The following is a 989-nucleotide window of genomic DNA, read 5'->3' as shown; positions in this document are numbered from 1 at the left end:
GGACTAACCAGAGCAGAGGCCACTTGTCCTGCCATGGTGAAAATCCTCTTCTCTGTCATGTCATAGTTTGAGCTATCCTTCAGGAAAGAACAAACATTAAATAATTTAAATCTTTTAATACAAGAGTTTACTTTCAGAGATGCAAATCCTGACTTAAACGTGAAGAATTGACGCACTGAGGTCTGAAATAAGATTTGTTTTGTCTTTTTTTTTGACATATTTAGACCAGCAGAACTTCAGACTAATTGCAGATGGTTCAGAAAGAAACGAGACAAAAGGTGTGTGTTTTCTTGTTGTGTGTTGTGTCTGTGTGGGTCAGCGCTACCTGTCTGCAGGTCCACAGGAAGCCGAGCAGGTCTCTGTGCTTCATCTCCTCCACCACCAGAGATAGAGGCGGCTGCACTGAAACCACTCCCAGCACTGCAGGAATGAAGGGGTGAGGTCCCAGTCTGCTCAGGAACGAAGCAAAGTCCAAAAAGTGCTGCTTCTCATGGCTGTTTGCTGATTCTGTGGAACAGGTAAGAACAAATTTAAAAAATGCATTTAAGTTATTTACGTTAGATTAGATGTTGAGATTAGAAATAGGAAAATTACTTAAAAATGCTTTGCAAAAAAATTACTAACAAAATCTTGTGCTTAGTGCCCTCTTGTCCAAAATACTTCCTAGATCACGTGTCAAAATTAAGGCCCATGGGCCAAACGTGGCCCGCCGTGGCATTTTATGTGGCCACAAGTGCTTTTAAAGATGAAACCTTCATTTCCATTTTATATTTCTTTTTAACTTAAGATCTGTTAGTTAAACATGGACATGTTAAGAAACCTCATAATATTGACTAAAAACATTTCTACATCCATTAAACTCAAGAGGTTAAAGCCAGCATTGACCACAATCTCTTATAATGCATGTCAATTATTTTGATGTTCCGTGTTTAACTTTGACTTTATGGAACCTAATGGATTAAAAAAATATCAAAGTTATATATAAAAGA

The 989-nt window shown here is 37.9% G+C and overlaps 1 protein-coding gene across 1 annotated transcript in view; it reads right to left on the bottom strand.

The window, feature by feature from the left end:
• styk1a (serine/threonine/tyrosine kinase 1a) overlaps window positions 1-507 on the bottom strand; it is a gene marked incomplete at its 5' end in the record, with an annotated part of 6,874 nt that extends 6,367 nt beyond the window's left edge. Inside the window, 2 exon segments of the mRNA XM_013999857.1 lie at window positions 9-77; window positions 326-507. Coding sequence (XP_013855311.1) covers window positions 9-77; window positions 326-507 — 251 coding nt within the window.
• Between the last annotated feature and the right edge of the window lie 482 nt (window positions 508-989).

This window comes from Austrofundulus limnaeus, unplaced genomic scaffold (genome assembly GCF_001266775.1).
Source record: "Austrofundulus limnaeus strain Quisiro unplaced genomic scaffold, Austrofundulus_limnaeus-1.0 Scaffold2516, whole genome shotgun sequence".
Lineage (NCBI taxonomy): Eukaryota > Metazoa > Chordata > Actinopteri > Cyprinodontiformes > Rivulidae > Austrofundulus > Austrofundulus limnaeus.
The sequence above is the reverse complement of the archived record's forward strand: the minus strand, read 5'-3'. Positions and strand labels throughout refer to the sequence as shown.